We start from the raw sequence: 26650 nt of genomic DNA, 5'->3' as shown, positions 1-26650 counted from the left end.
ATTTTGTCTTTTCATAGGGTACGTTTTGTATTATAAAAGCTCCTATATAAGGTCAAAGGAGTCATTTTTCCTGCTCAGGCCTCTTATACAGCAATGTCATGAGATGTAAAGGTATCAAAACAGTTGTCATACCCGTGTATCTAGAGGAAACCCACAAAATATACAAGTGACATTTTTTGTAGTTATTTGTTTTTGCAACCATAAGTATGTACTTTAAATGCTCCTTTAATGTAGAAATAGTAATTTTTAGAATGATCAGGCCAATTACTGTACAGATATGAAATACAAAGGTTTAAAAAGAAAGGGAGACACTCAGGGAGACCTAGAGAATGCAAACCTTTAACATGAAATACAGTCTTGACTTTTGTTTTTAATTCTCTCAGATGAGTGTAGTGGTTGAGGAAAAGACTAGACTAATATATTGGTTTGCTTATATATAGGGGCAATATCCCCCAATACATAGGCCGATATGGTAGAGGTGAGGATATTTACTGCTGCCTACTCTCTTACAGCATCCAGGGAGAACATCTTTAGAGCTGGACACTTTCCACTCCTTACAGTGCTACCCACAATAAATGTAGATGACAAGTAGTTCTGTACAGTTCAAGGGGTCGAGCATAGAAAGTAAAAATGGTATGGTTGAGGGAGCAATTCCATGGAGCAGATGCTGACATTGTTCATTAGACAAAGTTCTTATCTTCCTTGTATATTCGTGTACTGCAACTTACTGACACAGGAGACAAATTATGTTTTAATCTATGTGTATTAGGTCATGGTAAAACAATGATATCTGAAGAATGTTGTTGATAAGAGCTGTTTCCCTCTCTTCCCAACACGTCACATGACCAGCTCACATCTACAGCAGTTAAATGACAAAACATGGCGGTGTGCTCAAAAACAAAGGCAAAAACACAGTAGAGGATTTGCTTGAGACAAACTTTTCAAGTTAAATTTATTCAAAACCATATATAACTATTAACTGTACATCATATATGTATATATTTCATAATTTTAGTAATAATTACAATTTCATTACAGGCAGTCCACTACAGACATCTTACTGGCATTTTCAACTGAGGGGTTACACCCCAACATTGTCATATCAAATTGGTCTAAAACACCATGGTCCAAACTGTGGCCATAGACAACAAAATGTCTAGTGGGGTCAATTGTCATAACTAATCTCTTAATATTGAGATGCTAAATCTCTTAACATGGGCAAATTCAAAAAGTACAGATTCTTCTATTTGATAATATACCAGCCTAGATTTGAAATCTCTGCTCCCATTTTGTAGATGTGTAGGCACGGTGTTGTTGTGGTAATCTGCTGCGTTGTGCACCTAAAACAAGCAGAATGGTGAACATTTTTTTTTTTTTTTTTTTTTACAATATTCTTCTGTGGCCAGGTTTGGACAGTTTAGGATCAATAACCAAAATGCACAGGCCAAGATTACAAGGGCATTGATTTGTCCAGACATAACCAATACATACAGTATGCTGACAGTGGCCCAGGGAGTCCACACATGGTCTTACTGATTGTACATGCTAATGATTTATCCTTTGTTCTAAGTACATAAGCAGTAATTTTATTATAAAATTTACAAAAATGCATTCAATATGTCAAAGTAGACACGGTTCCTAGTAGGGCTGCAATGTCTGCTGTTTGATTTCACTTAGCAGCACATCATCATTTGGTAGCTGTACTTAGTTAAAGGCCCAATCCAGAATTGAAATGCATCACTTGTGAGCTTTGGTTATTTCTCTGGTTGAATATTGCCAGTTTTTATTCTCAAACTGATTCATCTCTTGATCCAAGGTCTGACAGTATGTGACAACATTAACAGGAGCTGTTGAATAGTTTTTTTATTTTTATTTTTTTATTTAAGTGTTTGTTTGTATACAATGGGACAAAAATGAATCTATTTTGTGTTATACTGGGATTTGAAAGTTGCAAATAGATTTTATTCTAATCAGCCAGTCCTACCCTTCAAAATCAATGTGTGATCTAACTGATATTTTCAATCCATTTCAGACTGGGACTTTAATGTGATTCATTCAATATAGAATCTGGAAAAATATTAAGCTTATCCATTTTCTACAAGACAATGTATCTGGTTCAGTATTACTCTTTAGGTCTATCTAAAAAGCTACAACCAATTCTAGTGTTCTGCTTTTCTGTTGCTCCAACTCCAGTTATTGCGCACTATAAATGGCATCAGTTACGACAATAGAGGCATATAATGCCCTCTGATTACTCTTTCCAAAGAAGATAACTCACAAGTAAGTGATCCTTTCCAGACAGAAAATAGTGCTGAGGGGTAAATGTGTGTGATAGTGAAAGATTTCTTGAAAATCTAAAACCATTGACAAAGAAGCTTGCTTTGTTCAGACAATTTTATGTTCAATATGTTGCAAAGTAATAGTCTGATATCATTGACATCAACGTCATCATCATGCATCCATTTTCTAAGAAAAACAGGCAGATTATGCAAAAATATCAGTAATGGTCACCGTTCAACAGTTCCATTGATCCTACTACTGCACTGACCCTGAAAAGTTTGATCTTTCTGTGTTGTTCTAAATCGACTCACACTTTCATGAGAAAATGGTCTTTAGGGCTTACTTATATCCACTGATGTATAACAGTGGAGACAATAGAATAATGTGCTGAAAGATAATGGTATATGGTGGTTCTACCAGTACTTCCCAGTACATAAACATAGCTTTGCTTTTATGTAGTGGACGGACGCTCTGATAAGTGGATGGAGATTTGCTGAGTAAGAAGATTTAGATTTCTTATATAAGTAAGAAAGGGCAAAGTCACAGCAGTTGTACTGTCCAGTGGTGGATAAGGCATTCCTTTCAGGGACGGAGGTTTTTACATGGAAAGAGGGGGGGAGGGGGAGGGAACATCTGTATGGGGGTTTGGCCCAGTGAATCTGAATGTGTTTTAGAGCATTTCATGTTTTAAGAACAGCTTTCTCTGATTTGATTCCGATTTCTCTCCATCTCATTGTAAGGCAAAAATCAGGTAGTGCTTCTCTGCATGCATGCATACTACAATGTATACATCCAACACATGCACTATCTGCAAAAACAATTCCATAAACATTCGCTTGTTCTTCCCTCTTATTATCCCAGGCTGTGCCGTTTTCACGCTTCTCAGGGTAAGCTGAGCGTAATCCAACAGCTGTGCAATGAGGCGCATTTTTCATCCATTTTCAAATTCACTATTAATCCCTGCAGTCATGCTCTGCTGACGCGTGGCTCGGTGGGTGATCCCTTTCACTAAACCCCAGAAAAGCAGTTTCTGCAATCCAGGCTATTTTAAGTCTCTCAGGGGTTTTTGCTCTTTCTCTCCAAGTATAGATGGCAACAGAGATTACATAATTCAGGAGAGTGCTGTATCGGTCAATCAGCTCAACCAATCCCTGGTCAGAATCTGGTAATCTTCACCCCAGAGTCACCAACGATGAGACGGGCCATGGAAGGATGAACCTGTAGAAGATTGAGAGATTGTGAACATTAATACCACGATAGGTCTCACAGCTACTGATTAACATCAGCACAGACAGCATTAACACTTACTACAAAAAATACATCTGCTGTACACACGTGCTCACACACAGCCACCCACACACACACCTTCACCTCTTTATTACTGGAAAATATTTAAACAAAGCATTAAACCAAAGAGAGCTTTTATCCCACCTCAGGAAGCACAAAGCATTAAAAGTTTCTATTTCTTATCTTTGTGGTTATATAACCTCTACATTTAACAGCAAATGTAATATATTTGAATCTTTCTGAAAATGTGTCAGCATTTCCTTATCCAGCTGTCCTGATAACACACCATGATTGTTATACAACTGTGGCCTGAACAAGGATGCTGCATGGATTTAATGAATGAATTTGAGTTAGGCTTCACTTGATTGATACTTGCCAATGCCATTATATACACATTACTTGGCAAAAACATTTATCCAAAGCGCATTACAGCACCATGAGCATGCACTTTACGTATGGGTTAAAGGAATCAATCCCCTAACCTTAGCTACCTTAATCCCATGCTCTAGCCAATGAGCTACAAAGGACGACAGATCACATCTCTGCATAACAAGTACAGTCAGTACAAAGCACCATTTGTTCTCCTTCTGACCTGTGCTTGAAGAGGCCCGTAGGGAACCAGTTCTCCGTCCACAGTAAGTGTTCCCCTTGTAGACAGAGGCTGCAGTCTGAAGGCCCTGCAAGTAACATGGCTCACATATGGCGAGCTAAGGGAGTGGTGGGTTCCTCTTTCCATGGCAAAGAACAGTCTCAGCAGAGTGGCTCTCGAGATCCCTGCCCGCACAAAGGTCAGGTGAATCAGCCCGTCGTCAAACCTGGCCTGGGGCGCAGCGTGGAGGTCAGCCCCGAGGTGGGTCTGATAAAGGGCCAGGACCAGGACAAAGTCCCCTTCAATGGTGACCCAGTCTCTGGTAGGAAGGGGCTGGTCGAGGGGGGGCAGCAAGTCATCCCTGGGGGGGTTGAAAGGCAGTGAGGCGAAGGGGCGGTTCTTATGGGGCCCGGCTGGCTCGGCAATGTCAAAGTTGAAAGATGAGGATGGTGTACGGAAAGAGGGTGAGGGCGAGGTGGAATTTGGGGTGTTGGGACGGGGGGTGAGGTAGGATGAGGAGTGGGGCGAGGCGCAAGAAGGGGAAGATGGGGGTGTGGGGGAAAGAGAGAGAGAGAGGGAGGGGAGCTTAGGGGGGAGGGAGTTTGAGTGGGAGTGTTGGAGGAGGGAGAGGGGTCTGGGCCGGGACGCATTCTGGTTCTGGTCCAGGGACTTGGGCTTGTAAGAGAAGGGAGAGTGTCGAAAGGGAGATGAGATAGTGAGAGCTCGTTCACGAGCAATGTCCATTGGGTAGGGCTCTCTCTGGAAGTAAGTGCCATTCAGATCCATGTCCTCTACCCCATACGACGTCTCAGAATCTGGGTCAGCCTCCCGACTGAGGGGCTGGTTGAACAAGGCGTTGGCTATCTGGCTTGAAGGGGCTGAATTCTTTCTTAGTGCTTGCCTGGCTTCCTGAAGGCCATCTTGGTAACTGAAACCCTCCTCATCTGCCTCTCGTCCAATGTCTACCCCATAGCTCTCCCCCAGCTCTCTAGCATGCATTACCCCCTCCCCTTCCACAGAACCGCTGCTGCCTTCCCCATCCTTCCTCCTCTCTTCCTCCTCCATCTCACTCGAGTCTTGGTCTACTCTGCCCTCATCTTCCCTTTCATCCTTGTTCCCCACCACCCTTCCATCCCTTCCCATACTGCATTCGTCCCTTTCGTTCGATTCCGAACTCGTCCCCGACCTCTCCTCCTCGCCCTCCATCTCAATCTCCCCCTCCCTTTCCCTCTCTCTATCCTCCGCCAGGCTGCTTGCCCTCACTACACCAGTTCCTCCTCCCCTGGCCCTCTCCCTTCTCCTCTCCCTTTCTCTCTGCCTCTCCATCTCCCTTTCCCTCTCTCCCTCGCCCTTGCGCAGGCTCCTCTGTTCGCTGATGCCCATGTCAGAGCAGGTGCGGTGGATGGGGGTTCGGCAGAAGCCCTCCAAGCCCTCCGTGATGCTGCGGGAGAGGGGTCTCCTCGGAGGGGGAGGGGTGGCATCTGGTGATGAGGCGACAATAGAGGGCGGTAGGTAGGACAGACGACCTTTGTAGGATCGGAGGGAAGCTATGCGCACCAAGGTGCCCAGGGTGAAGCGAGCCGAACCCAAGCCACGATACCTGGAACAGCGGAAGAGTTTTTGTGAAGCTATCAATTGTAATGAGGTGAAGTGACATGAGGAAACGTGTTGTGCTCAGCTGAAGCCCACAATGGCTGTTCTTGTAAACAGAGATAGATAAAGTTTTAAAACCTATAATATGTCAAATACACATACCTCTCACTCTCAATATCCACATCTGACACAAAGCCCCAGGCAACAGAGAGGAAAGAGAACAGTCTTCTGGGAGTTGAAGTACGGCCGCTGTGGGACGGAGCAGGGCTTGTTGTCACAGAGACCAGGTCCATGGGTCGGACCCCGCCTCGACAGAGCAGAAAGCAGCAGTTCAAAAGGAGCGGCTCCCGAAGGCACATGTCATACCTGAGGGAAAGGCAAAGAAGACAACACCGTCTTCTGTCAGATAAAGACAGAACTCAAGACAGAGTCCTTTCTCTATTCAAAGATATCTATGTCTAGATAACTAGGTCAAGATAAAGACAACACTGGCAATATTGTGCTCTTTTACTTGAAGACGATGTAGTTTACCCTACTCCATTTTACCACTAGGGCAGAAAACTTTAACAACTTGTGAGCTTGGAATTGTAAGGCTATATCTTTGTTTTTGTTTTTTTAAATCTAAATTGAGCTATCTACATATTCATGATCTCTTAATGTTACTTGCGTGTTATTGCAATGTTCGTGTTTTATTTTTCCTTTTTAAAGAACATTTTGAAGTTAAATATTTAAAAAGACAAACCAAAGTAAATGTCAAACGTTTAATGCTCAATATGTCAGAACTGCACTCCACCCAGACAGAATATTATAATTCCAAGGTCTAGTGGCGCACAACAACCCATAAACATAATAACAGGACAATCCATCAGTAAACAGAATATAAACTGACAAGTCCACAGAGATAGTTGAAGGGAGAGGGTTAAAGATGGAGGGGCAACAAGAAAAATGAAAATGACTGATTACTCAAGCAGTTGCAATGATTTCAACAAAAAAGCCGACACAGAGATATGATAGGTACAAGACTTATCTTTGAGAAATAAAAGGGGCTTAAGTCCTAAGATCAGCCAAGATTAGCACTTCTTGCCTTCACAGAGCTGAATGAGTGTTTATCTAGAGCCGCACTGAGAAATTTATGGACCAATTGAGAAATTCATAGTTGGTTGGCAGAAGTGACTCAGTTGAGACAGACACACCTTCACATCCAAACTGACTCTTGCAGAGGAGAGACACACTTACCCTGCATGGTGGTTGACGGAGCCAGCCAGTGCATTTCCAGAGCCGCAGGGCAAAATGCCGACAGGCGTCTTTATTGCTTGTTCCCAGTCGGATCGCTCCATCAGGCCATTAATTACCTGTGGGGCACACAGCACATTAATAAAGACAAGACAGAGCTATACATATGCACAACAAGTGTCTCCACCCACAGTTATATACTTTTCCAGATTTCCCCCATAATCCTATCCCCTAAAATCGATCTCACTTGGCCCACGCACAAAAGCATTACACACCTCATGCAGTAGGCCATCTCCGGAAACAATGATGATGCCATCCCACTCTGGGAGCGAAATCTCTCTGATAAGCTCCCTGGCATGGTTCTGACGCTCTGAGCCAACAGAGATTAGAGACAGTCCAATTAATCTTAAAACTGGTTTTATGTATGCTTTATGTAACTTTATTATCTGTCTCGATGGATGAGGCTGCCTCTGGCCTCTGTGTGTTACCTGTCTGTATAAGGTTGTAGCTGATGTTTGCTTCTCTTATCATTGGCAGGATGTGGGTCTGACACCACTGCATTGCCTGGCCCCTCCCACTGAAGGGGTTGACCAATAACAGTAGCCGCCTGGGACGAGGTAGCAGACTTCTTGAAAATTCTATATAAAAAAAAAAGAATGGGAGAAAATCAATTAGTTAATACTCAGGCTAATTTCATACAGAACAAAGGAAAGAACTAGAGGCTCAGTGCATTTGCAAAACCAACCAACTGCGACGTAAGCTAAGCTGTCATTATACAGTTTTCCCCAACCCTGGACTTTGAGTGCATCCGACCGTTCAACCATCCTTTATTTCACCTCATAGGATCCACTTCACACTGCACAATGCTGTTGCTCGAGAGAGCATCTATTCATCATTTAAATTCAGATACATCTCTATGGTAGAGGACAAATATAGCACTCAAAATCCAGGGATGGGAAAACAAGGTGGATCAGCACAGGGAATTCCAGATGGCTGTGTAAGAAGTGAATCATCAAATATCTATCAATCAAACTGGTGCAGGGACGCGGTAAAACAAGCACACATGCCAGCATATTCTATTAACATCATTTTCTCTACTACATCAGCAGAGGTACGAGAAAGAAAAGGCTGCCTACAGAAAGCTTTAAAGCACTATCTTAGATTGAGTATTTACTCATGTCAAGGGTGCAGATTCAGGGAGAGAGATGAAATGACTGCACTATCAGAGATTCATGGATTATGCAGGAACCTACATTTCACAAATTCACCCAAGACAAATAAAATTGCTGCAAACCCTGTCTAACCAGTACCCTAATATTTATCAGTGGAAATTTTTATACAAAGGAGAGCAAGGAATTGAGAAATTGGGAGATTAGGTAAGAGAGCTGCAACAGAGAGATTAGAAAGAATGGAGGCTATGTAAGCAAAGTGGAACAGAAAGAGAGGGGTCAGACAGTCTGGAGGGAAGGGGGTTGACAAAATTGAGGAAAATACGGTGGACGGCAACGGAGTACGAATGAGGCAAGAGCAGACAAGGGAAAAACAGGGGATTGAGAAAAGATAAAAATGACTGATACAGACAGCTGTATCAGTGCTGGAGGGAAGGAGACAGTGGTGTGATAGGTAAAGACTGAGGAAAACAAACGATAGAGAGATTAGACGGAGAATTAAGGAGTAAAGATTAAGTCTAAAAGGGAGGAAGGAGACAGGAAAAGATGGAGATGCAGGCAAACGCGTGATGCATGAACGGAACGGGTAGTGGTGAGAAAGAGGCGTACACACAGACAGAGGGTAAACACTGAGCGTGGCCTTGCTATCTGTTCGATTATGGAGGTCTGGGGGATACAGCGTATGGGAAGGGGTGGGAAGCTGCAGTGGCCCCACCCTCTCTGTCTCTACATTAGACACTGAACGATACAGACTGTGTGTGCAGGACAGATAAGGGCCAAGAGAGAAAGAAGTAAAGCATTAGATAAATAAACCAAGAAAATGATGTTCTCACGTCAACAAACAAACAAATAAATATCCAGACAAAAGGCTTAGCATAAATCCCACAGCCTATTAGGATGAATTAGTATTAATCCCCATTTGTTTTCTGCTAGATAACGCCAAAAATGCTCAACTGCTCTTGGTACTGTGTGTGCCCTCAGTGAAGTATGCGCTGTACATACAAGGTCTTGGCTATATCAAGGTCCGTGTGACAATAAGCTATGGTTAGCCAACATATGCTCAACAAAGGAGGCATAAATCAAGGAGGCATAAGTCAGCCTTGTGTGGCTTCGTGTAGCAAATAACAGGAATAAAAGACTCATTTACAAAGACAAACTCAGTGCTTTCTCAGTGATTGCCAAAGTAAACCCAACAAATGCTGTGGGCCTAAACTATCAAAGGCTTCTCCTTTTCTAATAAAGCCATCTGGTAACAAGAATGTATCAATGATCAGCACACAAACAATTTAAGGCAAAACCATGACATGACAACAAACTTAAAAGCAAGGCTTAAGAGATCCATACACTCACCAGTGTCAGCAGTGACGGTCACCCCCCTGAGCAGGCACTGCACAGCAGCCGACCACCTCTCAGCTTCGGGCCTGCTTTCTGCCAGGTAGGCCCTCACCTGCCTGCGCCGAGACACTCCTTTCCGCCGCTTGCCCGGGGGGTACCAGTACAGCACCAGGAGCGGGGGCGCAGGGGCACGAGGGCAGCTGCACCCCACCAGCTCTGATAACGGCAGCAGGAGACGGGCTTCCTTCCCCGGTCGCGGTGACAGGCGCTGGACGTGCACATGGGTGTGGGTGAGGGTCAGGGCATAGTTGGAGGCCGGAGCCAGCGTAGGGGAGGCAGTAGGGGAGAGCCCCCCCGGACCACCAGGGCTGTTGGGACAGCTGTTACTGTTGCTGTTACTGCCTGATCCCCAGCTAGCAAACTGGCCATGAAGGAGGGCTTCTGCTGGGGATGGTGTAGGAGGTTCTGGAGATCGCATCCTCACTGTTTAGTGGGACACGGTTTAGCAGGTGAAGTAAAAAAATTGATCTACTGTAAAGATATTTCTTCTAAAAGGGTAGTATTTCACACAGTCAGAGGCTTGAAGGATGGAATTAGGCAGCTCTTCAAGATTTGCCGGGAAACTCAAAATGTATCTGAATGTCAGTCTGAGAACTTTATCCCTAAAGCCTCCTCAAAATCATTCTTCCTCTTCAGTGCGTGAATTCAAGAGACAATGTCCCAAAAATAGAGTTCTGGTTTCTGTATCCATCTGTCCATTTCAGAAGTACTTCTTCATCTGAGAGGAAAAAGCAGCTTCCAGTTTGAAGGTGCTTCTGTTTAGAGTATGAATCCAGTGGAGATGGGACTTGCTAAAGACCAGTCTTTGTGTCCAGCTCCCATCTATTCAGACACAGTTGTCAGTTTCTACAGTTTCTCAGCACTGTCAGTTGAAAAATGGACAGAAAATACTTCAAAATATCAAATCCCAGATAAAAGAAGCTTAAAAAATTTACCTTCATTAAACAAGAGTGTTTTTCACAAAGATTGCATAAGTACAAAGATATTACATTATACTTCAAAACCGCCTATTATGATAACAATATAGGGCAGTTTAAGAACAGTTGTTCAACATCAATAATAACTATTTCAATAATACAACAAATGAACACAACTGAAACTATAAGTTGCATTGGAAAATTAAGTATGAAAAAGACAAACATAAACAAACACACCTTGCTTGGACAAGGAGGCTACAGCAATTAAATTAACTCTTCAAAAAAAGATTTGTGGAATATTTTGCGTGGTAAGTGCAGGGCAAAATGTAATAAATGCCACAAAAATATGATAAGAGCAGGCTTTTTCAAAGTCTTAGATACCTGTATTGCTATGTTTAATTTCAGTGATATACGGGAGGCAGCAGAGAGGAGTGACTGGGCCAGTCCTCTTAACAGTAGTGTGATACATAAAAGTTTCATCCAAACAAGTATTCCGGCATAATTCTATAATTTGTTCTCGAAACAGGAGGGTGGACATGAGGAAAGACAGATGGGAGACTAGACAACAAAAAAACAAAACAAAACAAAAGACAAACAAGGAGACAGCTCCAGGTGGGTCCTTGGTTTATGTCATGGTAGTGTCCTTGAGTCAAGCGTCATGTTCCTTCCCATAGATGTGTGTTCCTGAACGAAGGAGAGGAGAAAGGACAAGAGTCAATAATCCGACTGGAAAAAATAAGCAGAGCTGTAATGAGAGTGAGCTATCCACCTACAGGTGGTTTGCAGATATACATGAAATAGACATGAAAGAGTGGAGCGTTATGTGGTGGCATACTGAACTGAATAACTTAATTCATGTATTCTTCTAATAATTCACTTGGATTTTATTGTTGCAAAGGTGAGTATTTCAGTATCACATTTTTGCAATTAGGATAAGTGGAATTGGGACAGAGTAGGACTCTGATAAGAGGAAGAGATTATGGTTAGAGGGTGAGGCAAGGCAAGACCCATTATGCCCCTTGACCTCAGTAATGTCTTCGTTGAAGCACACGATGACTCAGAGTCACACATCCTCAATAGCCATGCTGAGACGGATTAATTTGGATGAAAGGTTGTGTAAGAAATGTGCGCAACTGATTTTGATATTTGCACATTCAGGCTTCTGTCTAGAAGGGCTTGGAGCTATAAAATCTCTTTCACAATTTGAACCTAGAGTTGAGATTATAAAAATCGCTGGCCTGGACTGTACTGGGTGTCTGAGATGTTTTGCAATACACATTAACACCTGACAATGTTCTATTTAAAAAGAGCTAGGCCCATAAAATGGGCTTGATAAAAACATAACTAGTCACAAGAAGTCCATATAACATGAGCATGGAGTCTCACAGCAGAAATATACTGATAATCAAAATAACCCCAAGCAGCTCTTGGGTATGGATTTGCATAGCAGAAACATACTGAGGATTAAAATGACTCCAAGCAGCTACTTCCGTTTACAAAACCACCAAGTCTGGGACTGATGTCACAAGATTTGTTCTCAATTTGACAACTCCACTAATAAGTTGTTACATATTTTCCAAATGGCTCTCTCTGTGTAGCATGCAAACCATATTAGTTATGACATTTGCTATAATTGCTGTCCTGTTATAATGTATATGGTACAATACATGCGTTCTGAATGAATTTGATAGCGGACTTCACTTGACTTTCTTCTTGAGACTTGGTGCGTCAAAACGTTATGTGATTCTAGACTATTACCCACTGGACTCAACTAAGCCCTAAATTAATAAACTGATCACATCTCTGCAGCACATTAAAGAGAGTTGTCTCTGAAGTTTTATAATAGCCGTGGAACGTTATGCAAGCTGCGGTGTAGACAAAATCAATACTTGGCAGATGCCCTTGTCTGATAAAATAGAAAAAAACAACTTCACTGATGCCCATTGTTGCACCTTACGTCCTTGAAATGCAGGGCGGGGACACCCAGAAATAATATCAGCAGGCTAATTTTGTCCCCCACACAATGAGGCTGCTGAGTGACTTCAGATTATTTTGGACAAAATTTCAATTGGTTCATAGTTTGGACTCAAGACCCTCTCAGACGATCAGCTGGTTAGACTCTTGGTTGATAGCGTGTCAACTAACATTAATTATCAAAATAAGCTTGTTCGTTAGACTTTAACCGATGTCATCCACCTAACGTTAGCTTGTTGACAGGCTGTTAGCTAGCCAGCTAACCAACAAGCGTTCAACACAATCACAATGGACCCAATCTGAGAAGCTAACTGAACTAACACTATGGTCTTTTGACATCTTTATCCTGAACCAGAAAATGAACAAACCCTAACTTTTCAATAAATAACATAGCTAACGCTACCCAACATTTTAACACAACATCAGTACAGTAAACTGCTACCTGACAACCACGACATACGTCAGTGTTAGCTAGTAGTTTTGCTAGTTAACGCTAGCTGTGGCTACCAACTTGCTGCATTATTAAAACTTTATTCTCCACAAAGTTACACGAGATAGCGATAAATAAATGAAACAGCTCCCAATTATTTCCAATATTTTGTGTCTGGGCTCTCAGTCTGGTTCATAAGTTATCCAACTACGCTGAAATGGGAGATAAATGATATTGTTAGCTAGCTGTCGTTAACGGGCGTTACAATTCCAACAAGCGCGTGTGGCGGAGTAATACGAGTCTGAGTTTCTTTATAAATGGTGTAAAATTAACTACAACCATTGCAAGAAACAAAGTTGAATATAATACATCAATCAACAAACGGAGAACTTGACATTACCTCATCTTGTCTCCCCCCACGACGACAAAAAGTCGCTTGTACTCCCCTCGCTCTGAAAGCTCTGGGTCCGTCCAGGAAGTGTCCGAGACTGGAGGCGCAGCAGTTTTGAGCGGCGAAGAGGAAATCCAATGGTGATAAGGAAAACTTTGCAACACCCACCGACATTCTCCAATCATTGACAGAGTATCACTTCCTGGCCGAGGTAAAACGTGTTGAGGAATACATAGCTACATGGAATAAATCTATACTGCTCAACAGATTCATGTCACATGTTCACATTATAGTAAATGGCACAGGCTGCAAAAAGGAATTTGTTTTATCTCAGTCACTTTTCTGTTGTGAATAGGCAGGTCACCTGCTGCTTTTAACAAGTTTTCTCATCTTTTCCAACAATGGCAATGTAATACAGATGTATTTTGAAGAGTATTTTTTGTGAGCCATCAGATGAACACAAAAACACTAGACAATTCATTTTGTATCGCCAATCTTTATTTGTATCAGATTGCATGGAAAACAAAAAGACAGACTAGTTCTTGTAGCCACGGCTGGCTCTGCGACCACGAGCTCTTTCGAACTTCCTGCCCTTGGAGCGGATGTAGGGCCTGGAGAGTAGAAACAATAGTTTAGTATAAAATTGACAGGAACACACATTTAGAAATCTAAAAAAAAAAGAAAATCTCAAATTTGACATGATACTAGCACTCAACTCTGAAATGGTTAACAGGTGCAATGACTGTAGAGTGAATTATAATGTGCCAATTTAAAACCAGAACTCAAGCGCTGTTGTAAAGCTGTTTCAGCTACATGTGGGGAGAGTGCATCCAGTGGCAGCCAGATTTCCTTTTAAATTATCCTTGTCCAAATTCCAATGCCTAGAGGTACACCAATCAATTTTTTTGCTGATTGAGTACAACTGTTAAGTACTTAAGTGAGTCATACTTTCTTTTAATTTCACAACTGAACTGTTACCGGATTCTAAAGAAAATTGTAAAGCGGGAGACATCTTTGCACGGACAATTTAAGACTTGATCTCAAATAATGTAACTTATAATTTTGTGATGTAAATTATCTGTAATATTTTCAGTATCATTTAACAGAAAAAAATGGAGGGTACTACTTTCTGTTTAATTCACTGATATATTCACTGGCATATTAGCCTGGCATCAGATAGATTAAGTATTTGGTTCAACAACATCATAATCATTTGTGGAAAACAGCTTTAGCACTGCTGGCTCCAACACTTGTTTACATTTTGTTCAGTTTTTCTGTGTGCAAGAGCTCAATGAAACACATCAATGGTTTACTAGAAAAGAACTTGGCACGTACTTGGTGTGGCTGTGAGGGGTTCCAGGGGCTTTTCCAAAGTGCCTGTACACCTCTCTGCCCTTGCGGGGTCCTGGAGAACAAAGAAGTAAATGTTACGGCACACAGCTTAAAACTGATCACTAGCAGACTAGCATGCTTCAATATTTTTGTGCTTTTGGGACATTAAACTTTAGTCAGACAACCTGGAAATCCAGATGCAGCAGCCCCTTCACAAGCCTAAATGGCTAAAAAGCTCATCAGCCCAGTTCCAGTCTAATGAATGTAGCCTCCATTCATTTAAAGTTGAGACAAAGCTGCTACATCTAAAAAGGCCCAATTTGAGTGCTTGTAGCTGGTTGTGGCAGACATTTAATTCAGTGCTAATGCAAATCAAATGGGAAACAAACCACTCCATAAAATTCAAGTCTTCTAAGTTGTATTGCTTATTTCTACCCTTACTACAGTTTATGGACCTAAACAGAGTGGCTATGGGTGACTGAGGACGATGTCAGTGTCACTAACAGGAAATAGTTCACCAGATGACAAGAAATTCTAAAACCTCAACTAATGTGTAGAGTGAAAGTTTAAATTTAGTTTTCTTACTTGTGACCCTAACAATTAAATTGCAATCTGCCTCATGGAAGAACCATGCGCATGTGCAGATCCTACAATGTGTGAGCTGGCTCGTGCTTAAAAGGTTCATATTTTGGGTTTTGTTTGTTGGAAAACACCAAAATGTGTTTCAACAGCTGACAATACAATGGGCCAATGCCTGACAATACAATGGTCTGACTGACACCAGCAAGCACCAGATGCTCCTCCTCCTCTTGCAGTGCCCAGTACAGTACAAGGCACAGATTAATTCTCGGAAACCTTGTACAAGTTGCATCTTATTTACACACAAAACACATTTCTTCCATTGCCGGGTAGCTTGTACATCTAATTGTACATTACCTTTAATCGCACACGAGCTGAACAGAAACCTCTACTTAATACAAAGCATACAATTGGAATGCTTTGCCTACAAGCAGCAAGGCAGCACTGCTCAATTAAAATGATGGAGGGAACAAAATTATTTGAACGAAAAGGCATACACCAGCCATACAATGCAGCAATAGTTGGAGCAATTTGATCTCTTAGGCTTGACAAACAGTGGCTGAAGGTGCTCAAAAATAAAAAAAAAGTGAGGTGCAAAAGGCCTACAGATGAATCAAAATGTGAAATATCAATGTATAGGAAGTAGGGCTGCACGATTAATCATATTAAAATTGCGATCTCGATTCATACCTCTATGCGATCTCATTCCTCAATGACAACGATTCTGCATTGGATTCATTAGGGACCAAGCACTCCTAACAAGTGACAACACGCAATGCGCACATGCAAAGTGGGCAGAAACCGGCAGAAAGGAAAACAACTCCAGAGAGACAGAACGGACCCACCCGACCCATTTTCATACACATAAAACAACGACCTGAAAACGATCCGCAACACGAAAACAAGATTCAGGAAGGCAGGTAATTTTCCAAAGACTTGTGTAACTGAGGCTATACTTAATGCTGCACTGTGCACAGAATGTGGATGGCGGGATAAACCAGTTGAAGTTTATTCCGTTAATTAAATTTCATTGGAATTTAGTCTATAATTACATTGTGTGTGTAGGCTACTGTGTGTAGCCCATTTGACCCGCAAAGTTGATGTGACAGTCCCATTACAGTCATTATATTTTTTGTTGTTTGTCTGTATCAGGCAAAAGAGTGCAGTAAAAATTGATATAAAAAAATGTTTTGCTTAAGAATCGTGAGAGAGAATCATGATCTCAATTTTAAGCAAGAAAATCAAGATTCTCATTTTAACCAGAATCGTGCAGCCCTAATAGGAAGTGGTGAATTGCCCACGTCCAGGGTAGAATAAAGAGGAAATGCTGCTTGTCTATTCCTAACAGCTTGTCTCCTCACCTATAGCATTTTTACTCAACACGAAACACTCTACTGCACTTGGAAACAGCACATCCTTCAAGTACACCAGGGAGCAGTTTTTGGTGGTTGATTGTGGTGTTATCAGCTTCCCAAAGCAACTGAACAATGCAGGTGTGGAAATGGCATCAGTAAATTGGACTAAGGGCCATTCCTGCTCCCAAACAGCTTTTCAAGCAAAAAAAATAGCACCAATATATATTCATTATCGTTGCCATCTTTGTGGGCACCTATCCAAAGTGCCTCACAGTACCATCAGTGCATACTTTAGCTTGAGTGGTTCCAGTGGGAATCAAAACCGTGACTCTGGCCGAGTTAGTGCTATGCTCAACTAACTGTGCTACAGGACCACAGTAGAAATATATTATATACCCCCCTCTCATATCGAGGATCAGTTGAAATATTTACAGGTTCAGATGAGTACAACAGTGCAACCCCATGTCTGCTTTTCCAGTGCTGCAGTCCTACCAGATGTTGGGTGTGCATCTATACTCTGACCTGTGCGTCTCTAACACAATTGTGTAGTTACTGCACCGAATGTATACTGATGGTAGGTTAGGTTATGCACAAGCCCAACCACATAAGAATAAGATAGGTAAGGGGAGAAAACATTGTTAGCTAGTAATCAACAAAAGGCCGCTTCTACCTTGATAGAGTGATTATATGGCCTAAATAATTTATTTATTTATTTTTTTTAACTACTGAAGCATGCGAATATGGAATTTAGTTGATTCTTAGCCATCGGTTTGTTCAGTCAGGCTAGAGCAAAGCCTCATCAGCTAAACTCAATACAGACTTGTATAAATCTACTAGGGATGCACCAATCAGGTTTTCTGTGACTGATTCCAATTGCCAATTTTTTAACCAATCTGATTGCTAATTGAATTATTTAAAACGTTTAGCAGTTGATTATGATAAGTGTGAGCAATTGGTGCAGCCCTAAAATCTACCCAGGAAAATAAAGTACAGTATCCATTAAAACCAACAAAGCCTGTTACATGGTTGTACTGTAATGTGAAGACAGTTACCTGACAGCAGCACTGTGCCGTGTCCTTTGGGGGCGGCCAATGCCAGCTGGTCAAAGGTCATCACCTGACCTCCTGCCTTCAGGATCCTACGGCGGGCACCGTCAGTCACCTTCAGAGCACAAATCTGAGGGACAAGAAACAGGACATAATGACACTGCCTCAGTAAGCAAACTGCCTAGTAGTTTTGAGCAGAAATGCTGCACAGAGCCATAATTCCACATCTCTGCATTGAGCCACCAAAAAAAAATTAATAGGTGAATTGTACTATTCTACAAACGAAGGATTACCTTGAGCTTGGGGATCTCCTGAATCCTGACATCATCAGTGACTGTTCCCACAACAACGGCGGTTCTGCTCTCACGGCCGGGCAACTTCATCTTGCGGATCTGGTTGGCAGGAGAAGCAAAGTCAGAAAGGAAGTGATCAAAAGAAAATGTCTGACTAGACAACTTACCACAGGGTTCCTATAGTTTAAATGATAAAATTCCATACTTTTCCCTGATCTTAATTTCTTGACTAGTAAGATTTTGGCTAGTGTGCTGTTCAATATGGTGTATGCCAGCAACATGACAATCAACTAGGATGGACGGATATAAATTAAGCTTATTCTACATATGTCAACATGAAATTACAGTGGGGTCTTCAAAAACATCAAGTGTGTGGTCATGCCGCCAGGACTACTACCGCACATACTTTTTCAAACTGTTCCAATGATCAAATTCGTTTTCCATACATTTCCAATATCAGTGTTGAGAGGCAATGAAAAAAAACCAAACCAAATTGCAAATACACTAATCAAAGTTACAAAACTCAGCTTTACAAATGCAGTCAATTACATCGCAAAACCCAAACCAACTGGAAAGGGGAGGAATCCAACAAGAACAACTTATGTCTAATCAATGCAGTTTGTCCAAAATGTATTCAAGTCTGAACGCAAAACAGATGCTACATACTGCAGCTTGCTCAAACAGTAAAAAGAAAGGGGATGGAGGAGGAATCATGTGGTGTTTGATGTAGTGAATAGAGAAAGAGAGGAATGAGACTGACCAGGCGGGAGATGGAGATGGGAGGCCTGTTGGTCCTGCTCATGAAGAGCCTCCTCAGGACAACCTTGTTGAAGGGAGCATTGGAGCGACGGGCCAGGAACCTGTACAACTGAGAGGATACAGCAGTACGGTTACATATCAGTGAAGATTTAAGACACTGGCTTGATAGTGCAGATTACCACGTTTTCCATGTTAAAATTAACCACGACAAAGAACAAGGAAATGCATACTTGTGGTATGTGAACTGTACTCACCTTGACCAGGAGCCTGAGATAAATATCCTGGCTCTTTGGCTCCTTCCTGTGCACCTTGCGGTCCTTGTTGTGTCTGATGTCAACTCCCTTCACAAGTGAACAAACACAAAAACATCACTACATCGCCCAGTGGCTTTCATTTGGTTTCAGCACGAGTCGTACATTTAGTATAACGCTGTGATTACACCTAACACTTTAGGGCTCTTCTGCTCGCTTCATCCAATCATATTTACTGTTGCCAAGCGGGAACTGACATGGACTATCAGCAAAATTAGAAGTATCGTTGAGAAAATTAGGTGCTTAACATCTAAATTAATAAGCAGAACATTTAACATGGGCCAGTTAACACGTTGACACACCGCCTTTAGCAAGGCAGCTAGCATTGACGATCAAGCAAGGAGGGCTAACAGCTTGTGTGTATGATTAAGTTAATAATTCGTGAACACAGGATTTTATGTGAAACGTTTATTATGTGGAATAACAGTCCGCATTCTGTACAGGTTTTCAGAATTCGTCTATTATTAACCTCAAGGCATGAACCGGCTGTCTAGAGAGCACTGACGCCGACGGCAGAGAGGTAAGCTAACATGGTTTATATGGTCAAATAACACGAAATCATGACGGGAATCCGAAGTAGATGGTGTTGTGAACTAGTAAATGTTGCTATTTTGAGAATAACAATGTGTAACAGAGAGGATGATCGCGGATAGTCAAGCTATCATATTTTAAAAATGCCAGTAGCTTCACCTACCATCTTGGGCTCAGAGCGAAAAGGGAAAAGGAAGAGCCGTGGTCTCGCGATAAACAATTCACTGAAATCACGGGCTTCTGATTGGCTGCACAGCATGCACTTCCAACACGCCGGGGTCAGATTGTGGGCTTGACTATTTGAGATAGCACCTCTAGTGGCAGACACGACAAACACCAGTCAAGACCTTTGGGACCTGGCCATTATCTTATTCAAGAATCAGAGTTCACAAGGGATAACATCACCTGAGTTATTCTAGATGAGAAACAGGATGATTTTCTGGTCAGTATTTTACTTATTTTGGGTAAATTCTTCATTCATAGGGCTAAATGGTCGAAGATGAAGCTTTCATTCAATACATTCCATGAAGAACTTTGTCATTACTTTTCATCCTTTTAGTTTATGAAGAGTAGGAATGCTCTCTCAGACTTGTTGCATGACTATAACCTGCTTTTTTGGGGGGGGTTGTTTTGTTTTCTTTTTTGTTATTATTATTAATTTATTTACTTGTGTAAATGCCTGTACTTGTGCTTGTACATTTTGCCTAAAAAAAATTATGTTTCTTGTTTCTTGAGTAAAAGTGATAACTAGAGTCTGCCTTCAAAGAAGTCCCACCTAATGGAAAATATTCTAGATTATTTTCAAATGAAATGCACACCCAAATAACAACACGTTTTTATTGAAATCACAATCATTCTGGTCCAGTTCAATAGCTTGTATCATTGAGATGAAGGTCCTGGGGAACTGTGGCCCCCCTGCTGTCTGAAGTGACACAGGAAGACGGTCCAAACCAGTGCGATGCCTCCAACAAACACTGTCCGCGCCACAGGGGGGACCAGGGCAAAATTCACAGCCTGAGACAGTGGGAGAGATCAAAAAGGATATTGCATTGTGCATCTGTATCTGTCTGTCTGTCTGTCTGTCTGTTTGACTGTCTGTCCATCTGACTGTCTGTCTGACTCTGTGTGCATGCAGAAACTGATGAATGATGGGATGTACAAGAATATCTCACCTGCATTGTAGACCAATAAACCACTCCAGTCTGTTGCATCGAGAGAGAGAGAGAGAGAGAGAGAGAACTTATTACATGGCATTTTATGAACACGTAACCATCTGTTGCATGTAATCCAATTAGACTACCTGTGGCTGTCTGTACCTTGTATGAAGGCCAGAATTTCTGCTGCCAGTCTTCTAATGGATCCTCTTTGTTCTCTAATACACTCAGACCTCAGAGAGAGAGACAGTAACATCCAGTTAAAATAACAGCACAACAGACAGCAGCGAAGCTTCCCAGTGAGAATGAAAAGAAAGCCACAGCAGCTCAGTATATCCACAACAGATTTGTTGTATGGGCCTTGTAACACACTCACCTATGAAAAAGGCACTGATGGTGGCAGGAGCTGCAATCACCTGATCCAGCACAACTTTCCCTGTAATTGTCTTGACTCCGCCCCCCGGCAGCATCCTCTCCAGCCCCCTCAGCCAGTGGTAGTTGAAGTTGGCATGGAAACAGAGTCCAACAAATGCCACTCTAGCCGTCTGACTCCAGTCAATGCCAGCTGCTCTATACAGCTGTGGTGAATCCTCTGATCTGGAGCCTTCAGCAGGTTTCCCTCCCAGCATGCTCTGCTGTATGAGGTCGGCAGAGGCAAACAGCGCCGTGTATCCTGCCACATTACTGATGTATGGGTGAGCCTTGAACAAGGCCCAGGCTCGGTTCATGCTGGAACTATTGATCAATGAGGGACGTAAAATGTTAGAAGGAATATTGATCATAAACCACTGAGTGCTTCTGCTTCGTTCATTCATAATAAAGCCACTAGGTGTCACTGCTTTACGATACGAAATTTGGAAGTGAGGAGGATTTTTAAAATAATGTTAAAAATAAAACTGATATATTAATTTTCTGATGCAAGAGAAAATCTAAAACAAGGTATTTATACATGAGGGACATAAGTTGATGCATATCATCATAGATTCTGAATAAAATGTGAAAAATTATAACTGCTGCCCTAACTCATTGTTTCATCCAAGAAGTAGTTAAACTTACCTTTCAGCCCAGCTCTTCTCACTCCCTTCTTAAATGACCAAAGCCACAGAGACACAAGCCGTTTTCGGATTGGCTCAGTTTGATGGTGAGGAGGGGCTGAGTAACTCTCAGCCAGTTAGAGATGAATCCAGAGGTGAAGGAGGTTTTCTCAGCCGGTCAAAGTTCTGCCACTGTGCCGGAGAATGTGTGATAAGGCTTTATCAGCCCAGTGGAGAAGAATCTGAGAAAATACCACATGTGAGGAATGACCCACAAAGCAATAATCTCCAGAAGACTGTTGAGAACTGATATGAAAGAAACAGCAGCCTGCAAACTGTTGTAGCTTCTATTATCCTTGATTTGTGTAGATTTAGGCCAGTATAATTGGCTGAAGCTCCAATAGCAGTACACATGAAACATCACACTCAGAAGGTATGATATTGTTATTATGAGTTTAGGCATTTATGCTTAAATATTTTAGTCTTATACCTTCCTATGTAAATGAAAATGTGCGTGAGTATTTTCTCCTCCTGGCTGTGTAACATGTATAAAGCGGTTGTTGTCACTTACCACAGATAATTTGCCCCAATGAGTGAAGTGTTAAAGGCGAAAGTGCACCAGAATGTTAGCTGTACAGCCCCCTGGTCTGAAGCACATGTGCTGTCACTATAAATAGATGCCACTCCTGCAGCAAAGCTTCCTTCCTTTGATTAGTTTTCTCATTCAACATTAAGCTTGGCATACTAAGATGAGTAAAATTTTATATGTATTAGTGTAAAGACAGGCCAGCACAGGATCATAAAGCTGATTGAGATTTAGTGTCTGGATAAGATCTATTCACAGCTGCAAGCCTTGCACCAAAATATAAATCAATAACAATAAGTAGGATATCAATCATGCAAGATCATCTCAATGTGTATGACAAAAACGAGGCTCCTTTAAAAATCAGGTTTGGGTCAGTTTGAACATCCACAGTAAAAACTAAAAAAAGTAGCAAAAGTTAACAATAAATAAATAAATTGGTCCATTGTTCCATTTCTCTCTCTCTTGCTCTCTCTCTCTCCTATTCACCCATCTGCTGCCATAGATATGTAAAATTCTGTACTTGGAAGGTGTGCCATAGAATTGCAAAGGGCAATTAAAGCCACTAGCAACCATCTTGGCTCTTCGCTCTGAGAATGTGATAATTAGGGCCAGAGTTTAAGCTGATCAATTAAGGGCTTGTTAACTGCCTCAACTGGTGCGTTTGTGTCTAGTATTTAACAAGCTGCCTTTAGTGTGCCACACAATGGAGACGTGTGCCCACACTTCCACAGGCGGTTGACTTCTCAGATAATTGCCTCTTTCTTTTCAGTGTCTCTCATCTTCTCTCACTTCCTCTCCCACTATCAATTTGTCAAGTTGGATTCCATTCATACTATTGGAAAAAGAGAATTTGTGGATTTGCATTGAGCACTTGTGTCACTTGACTTAATTTGCGCACACAGACCCACAAGACACACACACACGCACACACACACACACACACACACACACACACACACACACACACACACACACACACACACACACACACACACACACAGACACACATACACATACATACAATGACAATTAAAACACCACACCTCTTCCTGAACTAGTCCACCCACCTCAAGCTGAATCCTCAGTTCAGGTTGTAGAAAGATAGGAAGACACACAGCAGCCTGAGCAGTGTAAAGGTAAGCATGCTTTTCTGATTTTTCTTCTCTGTAGAGCCGAACAAAGTAGAACTACAATTGACCAGAGCTAACAGATTGCAGTTAGGCTTCCAATTTATTAATTCTCTACTATAACAGTGATTATAGTGATTGAATTATACTGCTAATCTGAAGTATCATAGGTATATTGGCACCCTTTACAGTTCTGAATGGTGTTGCTAATGCTTGTATGTTCCATAGCAAATAGTTTTTAATTGCTGCTTAATTGCTTGTTTCAATTTTTAAGTGAGCTCCTTTGTACTGATCTTCCTTTGCTTTAATTACCTGGGTTAGGCTACTCTCATCTGATTCAAATGCATGGATTATGGCATCCAGGTCAATGTTTTTATAATTCCTTAACATTTTTATTATGTGTTATACAGCTCAAAATGGAGTGAATTTGATCTAATTTACTGTAAACAGAGTATCACTCAGAGCAATGGCAGATACTGTCTACCTCAGATTCTTCACTGCCTCTCTGTGTCTAACGTTTTTCTTTACCCTTCACTCAAAAATAAAAATACCACCAGTCATCCTGTCATACCTTCTTTATTTCCCCCCTCTTTTACCTCCCATCCTCTCTCAGCTCATCCTGTTCTCATCTCCCTCCCTCTCTCTCCCCAGCCATGCGACCATCCATCTCTGTGACCCTTGAACCCGGGTTGGAGCGAGGCGTCCCCTGGGGTCGTGACCTCTACACCTTCGTGACATCAGCGGCGGGTCACATGATGAGGACCCTCCAGAAGCCCCGCAAAAACCGTCCATCCAAACGGCAGGTCAACCACCGACGCTTCCTGCACAACATGATCCAGAGGTGAGTCGCTGAAAGGCAACTACTAGTAAACTGGCAACTAGTAAACTACAATGCCAACAGTTTGTCCTTTTCAGAGCCTTAAGACATTTCAGAAAATACTGTAGTTCCAACATTTCATCTTCATATTTCATCTGTCTCTCTTAACAGAAAGTTTGCGGACATAGAAGCAGCAAACCACCACCTAGCATCTGTTCTTTTTTCTACGGAAGAGGAGAATAAAATCACCTCTTTACCATCACAGAAGCCTGTGACGCCTGACCAGTCAGGTAGCCCCTCCCAAGATGTTTTTCTACACAATCCAGATGAAGGCAAAGCTCAGACAGACATAGATGGCATCTCAAAGTCTGGATCTGACCCCTCTCTTGGCTCGCATGAGACGCATGAGGTCAGTAACAAGAAGCAGCCAGACTCGGGAGATCTTTGGAACCTCCGCCCCAAATCACAGTCCAAAACCTGCACCGCTGGAAAGAACAACCAGGGCAAAGGAACACACAGACAGACACACAAAAAAGGGAGTGGAAATCACAAACTGGTTGAATTCATATCTCTGAGCTCACCAAAACAAACAGACTGTTATCATGAGAAGGAGCTCTTTCATACAGAGAACTATGGTGATGAAAACCCACTAAAGGCAACCGGCAGCCTATCAGAAGACACGCATTGCAGTTGGGCTGCAAAAGTCAAAGAAACATACGATGCACAATTCAAACATGACTCAAACTCTAATATCCTTCAAAGTCTGGACTGCTCCGTCCCTCCCTCCTTCTCCCCAGAGCTTTCTCCGCTGTCTCTCGACTCTTGCGACTTCTCCATCCAAATGGTCGCAGGCATCTCCACCGGCACACAGGCTGAGAAGAACATAGCTGACATTGTGGACAGTCAGTGGACAGACATGATGGATCTCTTCAACGCCGATGATGAGGACTTAGGAGGATGCATGGAGGTGGAGGCCTACTTCGAAAGTATCTGTGCGTGCCAAGGTGATGGTGCTGAGGGGACAGGAGGGGGGGAGGTGTGTGCTGATGATGTCACATTTATGGACCAGTCAGAAAGTTTCATGGACAAGATGATAATCCGCAGCGATGGAGATTTTAGATCTGAGATGGAACATCCGCACAATGAGAGTGGTGAGTACAGATATGAACATGGATACAGTTGTCATGGAGATCAGGGATTGACCCTGTCCCACTCCCTGTGTGATCAGAGGAGCTCACAGGCGCTCATCCCAAACCAACTGTCCACCTCGACGAGTTACCATTACGGCGTCTCACACCTCAACACATACCAGTGTCCCCAGCAAGAGAGTCCCTCCATGCTGGTAAACTGTGAGAATAATCAAAATGGCAGACTGTTCGAAGGTGTAGCTCAGTCCTTCTGTGCCCCGACTCAGATCCCTCAACACCATCCTGTACCAACCCTGCCCCACGAGGAAGACTGGCTGTTCACTGACATCCTCCAGGACAGGACAGGGAGTCACCTGGGTGCTAGTTAGGGAGGCCAGTTTGTTACTTATTGAACCGATGTGAAGAGCTCTGTGAGCCATGTTTCAGACTCTTCAGCGATGGCTTTGGCACTATGGCTGTTCTCCTAGTGTGCATGTCGAGGGTTTAGAGCGAAAGGGGCGTACAGTGAAGTGACCTTTTCCTTAGTTTATAGCAGAGCAAACTACTTTAAATGATTGCATCTTGTTTATTCAAAACATATCACAGGAATTTCATACTCATTACTATTACAGAGATTAAGATTCAGAAAATGGATATTCTATAGAAAGCAATTAGGTGCAGTTAAGCCCTTTTGTGCCAAATTTAATCTAGGGTTTTCACCTGAGTCTTTTGGATTTTCCAATTTATTGTAAGATATTGCATGTGGTTACAAATGTGTTTGACCATTAAGAAGAGCTTTCCAGTGATATATAATACTCATTTTCAGCCAAAATGTCATTTACACCCCTTTTGTACCAAACCCTCTGTGTACGTTTGTTAAACTGTCAATTCTGTGAATTTAGTGTGTGTGTGAATCTCAGTCTGTGTGAAGTAATGATAAAGTGATCTTATTGACCGAAGTGTGTATTATCAATGTTGGAAGTGCTGTCAAATATGCATAATATAAATAAACAATGATGAATACTGTGTAATAATACTAATAACTCCTGTAAGGTGAGTGTGTACATGCGTATGAGTGTGTATGTGTGTGTGTCCAGCCTGTACCCTCAAATAAACAAACACAGCCACACAGAGATCAAAACCAACGACATATATTAAAGTTAACCCCGGTCAGATGTTTTATAATTACAGCATCATAAACAAAAAAAAAGGCTAAACAATAAAACACATTTCCAAAATGTTTCAAGTTCCACAGTAGCCATAAACAAACACAGAGAAAAAAAATAATAACACCTTTAAGAAGCACCGGCCTTGTCTCTTGCTACAGGTGAACAGACACTT

The 26650-nt window shown here is 42.1% G+C and overlaps 3 protein-coding genes across 3 annotated transcripts; all 3 read right to left on the bottom strand.

The window, feature by feature from the left end:
* Positions 1–1987: 1987 nt before the first annotated feature.
* On the bottom strand, positions 1988–10943 carry sphk2 (sphingosine kinase 2). Its single transcript, XM_071538534.1, has 7 exons — positions 9502–10943; positions 7471–7620; positions 7258–7352; positions 6986–7101; positions 5912–6115; positions 4160–5756; positions 1988–3498 (listed from the first exon to the last, which is right to left on the bottom strand). The coding sequence occupies exons 1-7, from the start codon at positions 9962–9964 to the stop codon at positions 3436–3438; spliced, it is 2688 nt and encodes an 895-aa protein (XP_071394635.1). The 5' UTR covers positions 9965–10943; the 3' UTR covers positions 1988–3435.
* A 2791-nt stretch (positions 10944–13734) lies between these two features.
* On the bottom strand, positions 13735–19704 carry LOC139660405 (large ribosomal subunit protein eL18). Its single transcript, XM_071538544.1, has 7 exons — positions 19628–19704; positions 18877–18963; positions 18624–18731; positions 17864–17962; positions 17577–17700; positions 14594–14663; positions 13735–13869 (listed from the first exon to the last, which is right to left on the bottom strand). The coding sequence occupies exons 1-7, from the start codon at positions 19628–19630 to the stop codon at positions 13794–13796; spliced, it is 567 nt and encodes a 188-aa protein (XP_071394645.1). The 5' UTR covers positions 19631–19704; the 3' UTR covers positions 13735–13793.
* Positions 19705–20343: 639 nt separating this feature from the next.
* Positions 20344–21758, bottom strand: LOC139660390 (mpv17-like protein). Its single transcript, XM_071538526.1, has 5 exons — positions 21675–21758; positions 20995–21353; positions 20781–20851; positions 20637–20666; positions 20344–20478 (listed from the first exon to the last, which is right to left on the bottom strand). The coding sequence occupies exons 2-5, from the start codon at positions 21344–21346 to the stop codon at positions 20344–20346; spliced, it is 588 nt and encodes a 195-aa protein (XP_071394627.1). The 5' UTR covers positions 21347–21353; positions 21675–21758.
* Positions 21759–26650: the final 4892 nt, after the last annotated feature.

Source organism: Centroberyx affinis, unplaced genomic scaffold, assembly GCF_046629955.1.
Source record: "Centroberyx affinis isolate AG114_WGS23_722 - 3 ecotype Tasmania unplaced genomic scaffold, CSIRO-AGI_Caff_v1 ptg003285l_1, whole genome shotgun sequence".
Classification (NCBI taxonomy): Eukaryota; Metazoa; Chordata; class Actinopteri; order Beryciformes; family Berycidae; genus Centroberyx; species Centroberyx affinis.
Note: the sequence above shows the minus strand (reverse complement) of the source record. Positions and strands in the feature narration are given on the sequence as shown.